Raw genomic sequence first — 11,857 nt, forward strand, 5'->3', positions numbered from 1 at the left:
AGGCAAGCACTTGAAGTTAAAAGAAAGAAACGTACCAAGCAGTAGAAACACAGGCTATTTTTATTTTGAATGTGCTCATTGGAGACATCCTATTTGCCTTTCAAGACAGCAGTATTCAGTGGTTTTCATATGAAATATAAGATTTCTAAAAAACTACTACCTGGAATGTTTTTCCTAATTAAAAAAGTAAAAAAAAAAAAAAGAGAGAGAGAGAGAGAGAGAGAGAATTGTATAAAGCCATGGAGATTTTTTTTCTGATGTTGTTATTTGTTACCACTGAAAGTAATCATTTTTCTAATGAGAGAACAGTTAAAATAATGAGTTGGATGACAGCAATGTGGCCTACATTTTATTTAAAAGGAAAGTTAGTATAAAATTATATGAAGTGGTAAATTCTTACCACCCCTAGGGGATTAAGTGTATAGTTCTTGCAAGAAGTCACAGGTAATTGAGAACTTGAGAAAAGGAAGAGGTAAAGGAATCTGTGAATCCTTTCTTACCACTTTGCAGCATTAGGCAAGTTATTTCACTTCCATGTATCTTAATTTTATGCCTGTAATAATGGGGAAGCTATCTTTCCAGAGAACTTAATTATAACCTCAAAATATCTAATAAGACAGTTCAGTTGCTATAGGTCTAGTACAATGTCCCAATAGAATTGAGGAAGAGCACCAAAGGTAACAGGAAAGAAATGTTTGAGGGGTTAGTAATGGCAAAGAAGTATCAGACTTTATCATTGCTAGATGTAATTAGTGATATTTGTTATAACATATTATTTTTTTAAAAGATTTATTTATTCATGAGAGACACAGGGGGGCGGGCAGAGACACAGGCAGAGGGAGAAACAGGCTCCATGTAGGGAGCCCGACGTGGGACTCGATCCCGGGTCCCTCAGGATCAGGCCCTGGACTGAAGGCAGTGCTAAACCGCTGAGCCACCCGGGCTACCCAACATATTATTTCAAATTGCTATTTTTCCTGCAAAACTAGCCTTTCTGCCACATTGTATATTTATGTATTGTAGGACAGGTATGCTTACTTGTCAATTTGAAATTGTCTAGAGCTGCACTTTGATGTGGCTTTTTAAATTTTAAATTTAAATTAATTAAGTATAATTTAGAAGTTTAGGGGACGCCTGGGTGACTCAGCGGTTTAGCGCCTGCCTTTGACCCAGGGCGTGATCCTGGAGTCCCAGGATCGAGTTCTGCGTTGGGCTTCCTACGTAGAGCCTGCTTCTCCCTCTGCCTGTGTCTCTGCCTGTCTTTCTGTGTCTCTCATGAATAAATAAATAATAAAAATCTTTAAAAAAAATTTAGAAGTTTAGTTACTCACACTAGCCATATTTCAAGTGTTCAAACCTTATCTAAAGTTATTTGTTATCATAGAAAGTTATGTTGGGCTGTGGTGTTTGGTATTACTGATTTTTTTTTTGAGATCTTATTTATTTATTCACCACACACACACACACACACACACACACACACACACACACAGAGGCAGAGACATAGGCAGAGGGAGAAGCAGGCTCCATGTAGGGGGCCCGATGTGGGGCTCAATCCTGGGAATCTGGAATCGCGCCCTGAGCCGAAGGTAGATGCTCAACCACTGAGCCACCCAGGCGTCCCGGTATTACTGATACTTTAGTTAAGTTTTTATCAGTGCATTTCATTGAAAGGTAAGAACATAAATCATGTATTTTATTTATTCATGAGAGACACAGAGAGAGAGAGAGGCAGAGAGAGAGAGAAGCAGGCTCCATGCAGGAAGCCCAATGTGGGACTTGATCCCTGGACTCCAGGATCACACCCTGGGCCAAGTCAGGTGCTAAACCGCTAAGCCACTCAGGTGTCCCAAAAATCATGTATTTTAGATGACAAGTATAAAGAGGACTGATCTTCTACCAATGCAAGGAGCAGGCCAAAGGTTAAATTATAAAGAAGATACACTTACCATATGTAGCAGAACACAAAAATGAAATGGTGGTATTGTTTATGGTGATGTGATTTTTCTGAGACAGTGAACATTCTGAACAAAGTCAGTCTTCCATTCATTTACATAGTAATCACATTTTTGGAAATTTAGTGTATACTTTAACTTTTATTTAAAAAAACAACTTTTTATCTTTAGCAGAGCTAGTTCTAGGCATAGATTAGTAGGTTTTCCACCCACATGGGTGTCTAGCACAGATGTAGGGCAACTTTGTTGTGCAGAAGAGTTCTATATCTTACAGAATATCTACATTCTACCCACCCTCTGCTAAATGTCAGCCTGATCATTGTGACCATCAAAAAGTACCTGTAAGCATTTCCAACACATTTTAGAAAAGCTGTGCTGAGCTGGGAGAGCCACTCTGGAAAACAGTATGGAAGTTCCTCAAAAAGTTGAAAATAGAGCTACCCTCTGACCCAGCAATTGTACTATTAGGTATTTACCCCAGAGATACAAATGTAGTGATCCAAAGTGGCACCTGCACCCCAATGTTTATAGCAGCAATGTCCACAATAGCCAAACTATGGAAAGAGCCACAATGTCCATCAATAGATGAATGGATAAAGAAGATATAGTATAATAGAATATGATTCAGCCATGAAAGAAAGAAAGAAAGAAAGAAAGAAAGAAAGAGAAAGAAAGAAAGAAAGAAAGAGAAAAAAGAAAAGAAAAGAAAGAAAAGAAAAGAAAAAAGAAAAGGAATCCTGCCAATTGCAACAATGTGGATGGAACTAGAGGATATTATGCTGAGTGAAATAAATCAATCAGATAAAGACAGTTATCTTACGATTTTACTCATATGTGGAATTTAAGAGGCAAAACAGAAGAGCATAGGAGAAGGGAAGGAAAAATAAAACAAGATGGAATCAGAGAAGGAGACAAACCATAAGAGACTCTTAATCATAGGAAACAAACGGTTGCTAGAGGGAATGGGGTAACAGGGTGATGGACATTAAGGAAGGCGTGAGATGTAATCAGCACTGGGTGTTACAGAAGACTGATGAATCACTGACCTCTACTTCTGAAATTAATAATACATTATATGTTAATTAATTGAATTTAAATTTTTTAAAAAACCTGTGCTTTATGCTGGGCCCAATATTCAAGACTATGGGCCCATCCATCCTCTTAAAATAATCATCTTAAGCCTGTTTCTTTGTTGGATACTTTTTGTTGATTTATCTTTTTCTTCCATATTTTTAAAATTGAAAACATAATGCTACTGTGGATATGATTCTTCTTTTAACAGCTGTCCTTATTCATTCCTAATAGGGTAGACTTAATTTAAGTGACCATAGATAATAATATTATTTTCTTTACTAATTTATTATGGACTTTTATATCCATGAGAAAATGAAGCTTTATGGCTTTGAGCATTAGCTCAGTGACCTTGTTCAGTGAAGTCCTGAGTTTCCTTAAGAAGCACTTTGGAAATAAATCAGAAGTAATTATTACAAGGCCATGATGTGTCCATAAAATGAGAACTCATTTCTTTTACTTCAAGAAAGATAAACAGACTTAAAATCTAGAGTGGGGCTGCTTAATCTCAGAGGTCCATGGATAGCCTTCATGTAATCTGTGAACCCCTTTCACATTGTAGCAAAATTTTGTTATGGGTATTTGTGCAATTTTGGAAGAGTTCATTGATACAGTCAAAGGAATGAGGAAAAACTAGATAAATAAAAGAATAATAAAACCCCATTATAAAAAGAAGAGATAGATTCAGGTTTAGAAAATCATGAGGGATGCCTGGGTGGCTCAACAGTTAAGCATTTGCCTTCGGCTCTTGGTGTGATCCTGAAGTCCTGGGTTTGAGTCCCACATCAGGCTTCCTGCATGGAGCCTGCTTCTCCCTCTGCCTCTCTCTTGTGTCTCTCATAAATAAATAAAATCTTCATAAATAAATAAATAAGTAAATAAATAAATAAATAAATAAATAAAATCATGAAAGGGGGCAGTTGATTCGGTTAGAGGTTAAGGCTGCTATTGAATTTAAAATGAAGCTAAAGATTGCTTCTTGGAAGAACAAATTATGAATCCATAGAAATTGTTATCTTCCTCTTCTAAGAAATGGTGTGTGCTGAATATATAAGTAGATTTGTCAGAGGCTTACCTCCATCAAAAGTTAATGAAGCAAGAGGGATAGCAGACAGGCAAAATGAGACACCTTTCCCTGCACCTCAGTCTTCCTGAGCCCCTGCCAAAAAGAGTATGAGAGTAGATAAGTCACTGTGACCCTTTTGTGACTGATGGTATACATGGCTTTCTTGTTTCTAGTTATGTTGTGGTCAGTGCTGGGAAATGCGGACCACTCAGTGTGTAGTTCTCTGAATTTCACTTGCTTTTGTTTGGAGCTGTTTTGTCTCACATCCTCATTGGAAATTCAACATTCATTTCAAAAGAAATGGTTTTCATTTTTGGGGAATATTTTTGTTATATTTTAAGAGAAGAGTGTTTATACCATGAAAATAAATAAAATTTGAATCAAAACAAATATGGGAAGAACCCCCCCTCCCCCAGTTTTCCTTCTGTCGGAATCTTTTATTGATTCAATTATAACTGGATTAGAACTGAAAGTGCTCTTGTACTCTCCATCACCCAATGTAGAGTATCAATTTTTACTGGATTTGTGTTTATGATGATGATGGTGAGCGACAGTGATAGCTAACATTTATGAGTACTTATAAGGGCTTGGCATGAGCATGATTTATTTCATGCTCATAAGAACCTAAGTCATGGGTATTCCCATTTTACAAATAAGGACACTGAAACAGAGATAAAGTAGCTCAGAGTTGTATATTTATGTGATAAAACTGCACATGTCTAGTCATCTGGCTCCAGAGCCCACATTCTCAATCACTACATTGCCTTCTCTGGATTTTTATACCTAGGCCAAAATCTTTGAATAAAGTGACCATTTAAAGGCTGCATAAACAATCTGGGAAAAGAGTTTACTGGCATATTCATTTTAGATCTTGTTATGTGGAACAATGGAAACCCAAATGAGAAGACTAAGCAGTATTACTGATTATCAAAGAAGTTTCACCTAGAATTACATTGGAAGAAATGGACTTCTCAGAAATACATTAGTTATTTCTTTTTCTTTTTTTAATTTAATAAAGTATTTCAAAGTTAAAGCAAGAATAAACTCCATGTTAATTGTATGGCTGCTATTTCTGTTGGATAAGTATGCTAACTTTTCCATGTCCTGGATATTCAGTGCAAGCAAGGCAGCCTCACTCCAGGCTATCAGTGAGCTTTGTTCAAGCGATTCTTTTTAGATGCATTTGTCCATGATATATTCCTAACTTTCTTTTTTCTATCTTAATTACCCTCAGAGGCTGTTGTCACTTATGGAAAACATCTGTTACTCTTGAAGCTTGTTAATGGTGCCCACAAAGTTTTGTCAGAGGTCCTCATTTCACGGGCCTTTTGTATTTATGTAGACTATCCTGTCCTCCTGCACTTGATTGTATATTAACAAAGATAATTCTAAGCCAGATTTTCTCAAGTGGTGACGAGAGGAGCCTGAGTCAGAATCACCTAGGAAGCTTGCTAAAAAGGTTAATTCCTAAGTCCCACCTCAGATTTGCTAGTTCACTCTCAGGGTTGCTTCCATCCATTTGCCTTTTTTATCAGTACCCCAAGGTGTTTCTGATATACTGGAAAATGTGATATACTGTTCAGAAGGCTATAGTATGTGAAGTGTGTACATGGTACTGTAAGAGACAGACATGAAATCCCTGCCCCTAAGGATCTCACAGTCTGATAAAGGAGATAACACTTATATGGAATTAGCTGTACTAATACAAAGTAAAAATGAAGTACCATAAAAGTAGAAATAGCTACTCAAGATAGCAGAAGTAAGAATTTTTTAAAGGTTCTGTTTTGTTTTATGTAGTACACAATGTGTATATTTGGATAATTCTTCTTTCAACACACATAAAGGCCTGCAGTTTGCTTTTCATCTCCATTTCCATCTCACTGGGTAATTCCTAGTATTTCCATACTTTTTAGAGATGAAGGAAAAGCTTTCATACTATTAAAAGCTATTAAAAGGGACATAGTTGGTTAAACCATCTGGCTCTTGGTTTCAGCTCAGGTGGTGATCTCAGGGTTGTGAGATTGAGCCCTGTGTCCAGCTCCATCCTTATTGTGGAGTCTGCTTGATATTCTCTTTCCCTCTCCCTCCCCCTCTCCCACTAGTTTTTTTCTTTTTCTCTTTCTCTCTAAAATAAGTAATTTTTTTTTAAAAAAAGCTACTGCATATAAAAATGGGGACAAACTTTTGCCTTCCATAAATTACCAACCATACTGGTCACTCATGATGTTTCTGTTTTTATTTTTTAATTGGACACTTTCATCATTAATATGACACAGAACCACTTAAACTGAGAACTTCCTCTTCACTATGATACACCCAGAATTTTTGCCTCTAGTATTTGTGACATGTTCAACTGTATTTATGAAAAGTCACCGTTCATCTCCTCATTAGTTTATAATCTACCTATAAATAATGCTCCTAAAAATAAGTAAAAAGAAATAAGCCAACAATTAACAATGGAAAAAAGAAAGCTAACATTTATTAACCGCTATATGCTAGGCACAGTGCCAGGCAGATTTCAGAGAGGTTAAGTAAATGTACCAGTCTACACAGCTGCTAAAGCCAAGAAAATAGAAATTCTAGATAATCTGTGACCTGGTAGCTTTTATCAGCAAGTGTCATGTTAATTTATTGACAGATGTTTGAGTACCTGCTGCATTGGTTCTAGAAGGATAAAGAGAGAAATAATAGTGCCAGATCTTGGGGGAGCATACAGGCTAATGAGAAATCAGAGATTTATATAGATAACCAATACAAGTATGTGAGGGGCACTAACATTTCCAGTCACGTGGTAAGCATTTTCAACATATCTCATTTAACCTTCACAGTGAACCTGGAATCACCATTGTTGTAGATGAGGAAATTGTGGTTCAGAGAAAGCAAGTTACACAGAGTTACCCAACTAGTAAATAGTAGGGCTCAGATTTGCATCCAAGACTCTTCATTCCAACAAGGAGAATATCAAGGTTCTCAGGAGCTGCATTTGATGTATTCATTCTATCTGGAATTTAAGATTATCAATGGATGGATGATAAGTTCAAGCAGTGCTGACAATAGAAGCAAAGGTACAGAGGGAATGAAGTATGTGGGAATGAACATTAGGCCAAGATATGGAACCCATCCTGAGAAGCAAGTAGAAACATGAGCTCTGAGAAGATCACGTTGGACCTCAAGCTTCAGCTAAGGGGTAACGAGACTTGAAGGGTTAAGTTCAAGAAATATCTGTTAAAGAAATGATCTAAACTTGTTAACTGGATGTTGCAGGAAAGGCGGGGAGGAGAGGTCAACACAAATCAAAGCTGATTTAATGAATTAACTGTGTGTCATGCTGTGAGGACAAATGAAAGAATCTATTAGAACATAGGTTACAGCTCCAAGTAATACAGAAAATAGTGTTCAGGGTAGCCCGGGTGGCACAGCAGTTTAGCACGGCGTTCGGCCCAGGGCGTGATCCTGGAGACCTGGGATCAAGTCCCACGTTGGGCACATGGACCCTGCTTCTCCCTTCTGCCTGTGTCTCTGTTTCTCTCATGAATGGATAAGTAAAATCTTTAATAAAAAAAAGTGGGAAAAAAAAGAAAAAATAGTGTTTAGCTTTATCTTGTCGATGCACTAACCTCCTTTTCCAAGTGGTTAATTCATATAGGATATGTCCTATAATTACTGTTTTCTAAGACTATACAGCTATGCCTCAATATTCTAAGATATCCCTTTATTTTTTTTAAACAAAGATAGTAAGATCTGTGCTGTCAAATACACACTCATGTCTATGTACATGTAAATATACATGTAGAAGGACAAGAAAATATGACTGATTTCATTATTCTGAAGTTTTACAAGAGAAAGTTTACTTCTATAATCAGAAAGAAAAATATGTTTTTTAAGAAACAAAATAGCCTTCATGTTTACTTGATGGAGCATATGTAAATTCCTTTAGAATACCTAGTCAAACATTGTGTGGAGACTGTTCATCAGATGATCTACAAAAATCCTTTTCCAGTGACTTTTTTTGAGAACTGTGTTTCTTTACCTTCCATTTATATAAAATTACTTAATCTTAAAATTAACTTAGAATACTCAAAAGTGCACAGGCATACCTCAGAGATAGTGCAGACTTGGTTCCAGACCACCACAATGAAGCAAATATTGCAATAAAGCAAGTCAAATGAACTCTTTGGTTTCCCAGCACATGTAAAAGTTATGTTTACACTGTAAACACTTTAGCCCATTAAGGGTGCAACAATAGCATTATTTCTAAAAGAGCAAGGTACAATTCTCCCTTGAACGATGTGGTGGTTAGGAGCATTAACTCCCATGTAGTCGAAAATCTTGTATAATTTTTGACTCCCCAGAAACTTAGCTACAAATAGCCTGTGGTTGGCAGGAAGCCTTACTGATAATATAGTTAATTAATGTGTATTTGTATGTTATGTGTATTATATACTATATTCTTATAAAGTAAGCTAAAGAAAATGTCATTGGGATGCATGGGTGGCTCAATCGATTGATTAAGTGTTGAACTCCTGATTTTCGCTTGGGTGGTATTTTCAGGGAGGTGAGATTGCAGAGCCCCACCTCTGGCTCCTTTCTGGGTATGGAGCCTACCTAAGATTCCTTCTCTTCCTCTATTTCTGCCCCTCCCCTGCTTGCACTAGCACTTTCTCCAAAAAAGCAAAACAAAATAAAAGGAAAATGTTATTGAGAAAATCACAAGGAAGAGAAAATACATTTATAGTACTGTACTATATATATTGGGGAAAAATCCACATATAAGTGAACCTGGGGAGTTCAAACCCTACCCAAAGGTTAACTGCATATACTTCGATTAAAAAATACTTTATGGCTATTGGGACTACAGCAAAATAAAAAGCTTTTGCATGGTGAAGGAAATCATCAACAAAACAAAGACAACCTTGTGACTGGGAAAAGACATTTGCAAATGATATATCTGAGAAGGGTTAATATCCAGAACATGTAAAGAACTTAAACAACTCAACACCAAACAAAACAAAGCAAAACAAAAAATCCAAGATAATTTGATTTTAAAATGAGTAGAGGACCTGAACAGTTTTCCAAAGAAGACATAGAAGTGGTAAACAGATCATCAGGAAAATGTAAATCAAAACCATAATAAGATGTCACTTGATACTTGTCACGGCTTGTATCAAAAAGATAAAAAATGACAAGTAATTTTGGTGAAAAAATGACAAGTAATTTTGGTGAGGATGTGGAGAAAAAGGAGCCCTCATATGATAGAAATGTAGAAAACAATATGGAGTTTCCAACATTAAATATAGAAGTACCATATAATCCAGTAATTCCACTACTGGATATTTACCCTAAGAAAATGAAAACCCTAATTGGAAAAAATATATACACCTACCTGTAGGTTTATTGCAGCATTATTTACAGTGGCCATCAATAAAGCAATGGGTAAAGAAGATGTGGTGGGTGTATGTATTAATGGATGGCCCAAATATGCACAGACCTAGAAAGTATTATGCTAAATTCAGTAAGTCAGAGAGACAAATACCACATGATTTCACTTATACTTGGAATCTAGAAAACAATACAAATGAAGATAAAGCAGAAACAAACCCATAATACAGAGAACAAACTCATGGTTGCCAGAGTGGGGGTGGTGGGAACGGGCAAAATGGGTAAAAGGGAGTGAGAGGTACAGGCTTCCAGTTATGGAATGAATGAGTCCTGGAGATAAAAGACATAGGGAATATAGCCAAAGGTATGTAGCATTGTATGATGACAGATGGTAGCTACACGTCTTGGGAGTTAGCATTGTCAAATCACTATGTTGTACACCTGAAACTAATGTGACATTGTGTGTCAACTACACTTCAATTAAAAAAATATTGTTTAATTAAAAAAAATACTTTATTGCTAAAAACTGCTAACCATCATCTCAGCTTTCAACAAGCTGTAATCACTAATCACAGATCACTATAACAAATATAATAATAGTGACAAAGTTTGAAATATTGTGCAAATTATCTAAACGTGACAAAGAGGGACACCTGGGTGGCTCAGTGGTTGAGCATCTGCCTTTGGCTCAGGGCATGATCCTGGAGACCTGGGATCAAGTCCCACATTGGGCTCCTTGCATGGAGCCTGCTTCTCCTCTCTCTGCCTGTGTCTCTGCCTTTCTTTCTGTGTCTCTCGTGAATAAATAAATAAAATCTTTAAAAAAAATAAATAAATAAACGTGACAGACACAAAGTGAGCAAATGCTGTTGGAAAGATGGTGGCAATACACTCCTTTGATACAGGGTTGCCACAAAACTTCAATTTGTAAAAAACGTAAAATTTGCAAAGTACAAAGTGAAGCACAATGAAACAAAGTATGCCTTGTATATTTAGATCTTTAAAGATTTTTGGATTTCAATCCGTAGCAATATTTGCACTCTCCTGCACCCTTTCATAATGTTGGTATTACACTCTTAAAATACTTGATTGAGGAAGAAGGCAAATGAGTCTAAGTTTTCATTTGGTATTATAAAATACGACTTTATTGACCAAGTGAACCATCAGGCGTGTTATGGCTATCATTATACTTAATTACAGGGCAGTCAAGCCCCAACACTAAACATTTAGACTTTTCCATTTTGCGTTTGTAAAATTTCCTTTACTTTAAAAGAAGATTCTAACTTTAGAAGAAAAAATATGTATCTGAAAATCGTTTTTTCCCTTGATATCACTATTTAAAAAAAAATGAATGACATTAAAATAAATGTCAGTTTCAAGAATTGACTTGTTTGCATTTTGGTTTGGGCTATATTTTTATTTTGGTTATAAAATCTTTAAAAGTCCCCTTAAGATGAAAATTCTGATACAACTAATTATTTTTCTGTCAAAAACAACTATATCTCAGATACTACTATAAAGTTCTTTTTAATAAAAGATGTATTAACTTCTTTATTTTGAGCCACCACATTTAAAATTAGAATTTGAGTTTTGCTTTGTTTTTTTTTTTAATTTTTTTTTTTTTTAGTTTTGCTTTAAACTAGTTGTTCATACTGTGATATGCCAAATTCATGGAATTGTTTTTCTTACTATTTAGGAAATACCAGAAAGGAACCAGAGTCCGGCTGCGACTGTTAGATCTCGAACTTACGTCTAGGTTCCTGGGAGCGACCACAGATACAACTATACTTGAGGCGGATGCGATTCTCTTAGGAATCCAGGAGAGTAAAGACACAAAATCATAAGAGGAACGTCATGAATAAGAAACAGACTTTGCTTAGTGCATTCCTTTTTGTTGTTGTTTAACCCACATATTCATCGAGAATGCAATTAGAAAATTGTGAATAAATGATTGAAAGAAGACATAATAAAGGAAAGCTATAATTACAGCTGTTATTCGTTAGAATTTTCTTTAGCTGTTTCTCCCCTCCTCCTTCCTTTTACACCCACTTTCCTTTGTTAAGGTAATATAAACTGTTCCTAGGAATTCTGTTTTTCAATAAATATGTTTTTTTGTTTTTTTTAAAAGATTTTATTTATTTATTCATGAGAGAGAGAGAGAGAGGCAGAGGGAGAAGCAGGCCCCCACGCAGGGAGCCTGACATGGGACTCGATCCCGGGACTCCAGGATCATGCCCTGGTCCAAAGGCAGGCGCTAAACTGCTGACCCGCCTAGGGATCCTCTTTTTTTTTTTTTTTTTTTTTATTTTTTTATTTATGATAGGCACACAGTGAGAGAGAGAGGCAGAGACACAGGCAGAGGGAGAAGCAGGCTCCATGCACCGGG

General features: G+C 36.3%; 1 protein-coding gene across 1 annotated transcript in view; it reads left to right on the forward strand.

Moving 5' to 3' along the window:
• The window catches only part of MRPS28 (mitochondrial ribosomal protein S28), a 104,315-nt gene extending 92,856 nt beyond the window's left edge, over positions 1 to 11,459 (forward strand). Inside the window, exon 3 of the mRNA XM_055318286.1 lies at positions 11,168 to 11,459. Coding sequence (XP_055174261.1) covers positions 11,168 to 11,315 — 148 coding nt within the window. The 3' untranslated portion in view covers positions 11,316 to 11,459. The remainder of the gene's footprint in view (positions 1 to 11,167) is intronic.
• Positions 11,460 to 11,857: the final 398 nt, after the last annotated feature.

This window comes from Nyctereutes procyonoides, unplaced genomic scaffold (assembly GCF_905146905.1).
Source record: "Nyctereutes procyonoides isolate TBG_1078 unplaced genomic scaffold, NYPRO_anot_genome, whole genome shotgun sequence".
Taxonomy (NCBI): domain Eukaryota; kingdom Metazoa; phylum Chordata; class Mammalia; order Carnivora; family Canidae; genus Nyctereutes; species Nyctereutes procyonoides.